The sequence below is a fragment of the Polyergus mexicanus genome, unplaced genomic scaffold (genome assembly GCF_030449975.1).
Source record: "Polyergus mexicanus isolate NDT 795.1 unplaced genomic scaffold, iyPolMexi1.0 SCAF_8, whole genome shotgun sequence".
NCBI classification, from domain to species: domain Eukaryota; kingdom Metazoa; phylum Arthropoda; class Insecta; order Hymenoptera; family Formicidae; genus Polyergus; species Polyergus mexicanus.
The window spans coordinates 5,509,067-5,512,057 of record NW_027223328.1 but is presented as its reverse complement, the minus strand read 5'-3'; the positions used below and the strand labels follow the sequence as shown (position 1 = coordinate 5,512,057).

The 2,991-nt window shown below is 30.8% G+C and overlaps 1 protein-coding gene across 1 annotated transcript; it reads left to right on the top strand.

The window, feature by feature from the left end:
• On the top strand, positions 1–1,502 carry LOC138935624 (uncharacterized). The gene is made up of 2 exons (XM_070300329.1): positions 1–254; positions 332–1,502. Exon 2 carries the CDS (start codon positions 404–406, stop codon positions 1,484–1,486), a length of 1,083 nt encoding a protein of 360 aa, XP_070156430.1. The 5' UTR covers positions 1–254; positions 332–403; the 3' UTR covers positions 1,487–1,502.
• Positions 1,503–2,991: the final 1,489 nt, after the last annotated feature.

Sequence of the window (2,991 nt, the reverse complement as noted above, 5' to 3'; positions counted from 1 at the left end):
TAAAGAAAGTATACTTTCTTCAATTCGAATTTGCCGCGCTTCTCATGCCCCGCGCGCCTTCTGATTAATTACCGTTGGATGGAGTGACATGTACAATCACCAGGATAATTGAAGATAGAGACCGAAACACAGTTAGAAACAGTCATTTTTCGTGGTGGAGCACACGTGTAAATTACAGAGAGATTAAACCAATTAAGTAGAGTGAATAAAGAAGCGGTAATTGTAAACCTTAATTGTCGTTTCTTTGTTTACAGGTAAGATTGCGATGATTGTAAATAATGTAAATAACTGTTGTTAAGTAATGAATAAAATTTCTCCACTTTGTTTACAGAGAAACACATTTTGGTTTAAAGTTTTACCCTGCACAATTAATTGTCTTATAAAACGACAATTTTTGTTTATAATGTCGAGAAGATTGCAGTTCGCATTTCAATATGTGGCATCGCCGAGGGACAAGAAGACAAGTATTGTTGCCATAACCTCAATTAGAACAGAGGATAACAAGGAATATGTGTTGCCACAAGAAATGAGATTTGTAAGTGAGCATGAAGAACTGATGAAGACAGATGTCTATAAAAGAGTAAAAAAAAGTTTTACTCAAAGAGGTCAAGACAGAACAGTCTGGATCACACTGACAAAAGAAATGGAGCAGACATACTTTGATAAAGAGGGTAATATAATGTTTAATGACTTATATTTAGAACAAATAATAAAAATAGATATAGTAGAACCCACCCAGAAGAAAGAAAGTCAACTTAATTTAAAACACATAGCAGAAAAATTTATGATTGAAAAATTTACATCTAAACATTCAAATGCAAAACAGTGGCTGGAGACATTTGAGAAAGAATGTAAAAGGTTGGAAATCAATGAAGATAATACAAAAATTGAAATATTAAGGCTATTCCTGGACAAGTCATGTTCAGATTGGCACTCAGCGACCCTCACAATATTGACAATGGAAGCTGGATGGTCTGAATGGAAAAAAAGATTTCTAGAATCATTTGCAGACAAAGGATGGAGTACAGGAATATACGCTATATATTATAGATATAAAGAAGGTTCATTGATTGAATATGCTATGAGGAAAGAGAAACTACTACTAGATATGGACAATGACATCAGTCAAAAAACCCTAGTATTGCTTATAGCAGCAGGATTACCTGAGTTTGTTAGAAATAAGATAGATAAAGAAAATTGTAAGAATTCGACCGAATTACTACATGAAATCAGAAAATGTGAAAATTTAGTGAATAAAAATAGTTTTGCAAAAAAGAAAGAAGACAGATATGACAACAAGAAGAGACTTGAAGGAAAACAGCCGTGTAAGAATTGTGAAAGCTTAAATAAAGGCACCAGATATCATCCTGAAGACTCATGTTGGTTTAAAAAGAAAGAAAGAAATGAAGGTAGAGTAATAGGAAGCAACTCAGTCATAGAAGTAAATCTAAACACAGAAGAAAAAAACGAGAAATCACACCATTGATTAAAATAAAAATATTATTAGAAGATAAGTTAGAGGTAAACGGAACATACGACCCAGGTTCCCAAGTTTCCTTAATAAATCCAAAATTAATTAAAATAAAGAAAAAGACAGATGTAAATAAAATATTTTTAAAAACAGTCAATGGTGTGACACATACAGAAGGTTTAGTAACTATAAAGATAAAAATCTTCGACATAGAAGAATACATTGATGTATTCATTATAGAGAGGGATGATTTTGAAGATTTCATCATAGGATTAGATATGATAAAAAAATTCAAATTAATTCAAGATGAGAATTTACAAATATCACAAAAAAATGATAGATATAAAAAAAAGATTAAGATAGATAATAAAGATAATGAAACTAAACAGTGTTCAGTAAATTTTAATGAACACATAGAGAAAAAGGAATTTCAGATAAAATTTGAACATTTAAATAATATAAAGAAAATTAAGATAGAAAAATTAATAGAAAAATATAAAACTGTATTTGCGAAAGACAAATACGATATTGGCACGGTAAAGGATTATGAGGCAAGAATTGAATTAATAGTAGACAAATACCATAGTAAAAGACCATACAGGTGTTCAATAGAAGATAAAAAGGAAATAGAAACACAAGTGGCAAAGCTATTAGAAAAAAATCTAATTGAAGAATCCTACAGTCCATTTGCGGCACCAGTGACACTTGCATATAAAAGAGATGAAGGAAAGAAAAATCGTCTGTGCATTGATTTCAGAGATCTAAACAAGAATATAGTACCACAAGCTCAACCATTTCCACTTATAGACGACCTAATAATTAAAACTAGAAACTGTAAATATTTTACAACACTAGATATAAACTCCGCCTTTTGGTCAATCCCACTCCGAATCGAGGACAAAAAAAAGACTGGTTTTGTAACACAAGAAGGACACTATCAATGGACGTGTTTACCATTTGGTCTAAAAACGTCACCAGCAATATTCCAAAGGATCCTGAGCAGCATATTAAGGAAACACAAATTAACAGAATTTACAATAAATTATATCGACGATATATTAATTTATTCAACAAATTTTGAGGAACACATCAGACATATAGAGCAGGTATTAGAAGCAATTATAAGAGAAGGATTTAGACTGAAATTCAAAAAATGTTCATTCGCTGCAAATTCAATAAAATACCTGGGTCACATCATAGAAAACAACACAGTAAGACCAATAAAAGATAATCTAATTTCAATCCAGAATTTTCCAACTCCGAAAACAAAAAAAAATATCAGACAATTTTTGGGAAAGATCAATTTTTACCATGAATACATACCAAATAGTTCAATAATGTTAAACCCATTACATAGATTATTAAAAAAAGATATAAAATTTATATGGTCAGAAGAATGCGAGAAGTCTTTTACAGAAATGAAGAAATTACTATGTTCTCAACCAGTTTTAGAAATATTCGATAAGGATTTGCCAATAAAAATTTACACAGATGCATCGCTAGAAGGAACTGGAGCAGTA

What these genes read in the sequence shown, in the direction of transcription:
- LOC138935624 (XM_070300329.1), top strand. Translation starts at nt 404, where the DNA reads ATGTCGAGAAGATTGCAGTTCGCATTTCAATATGTGGCATCGCCGAGG.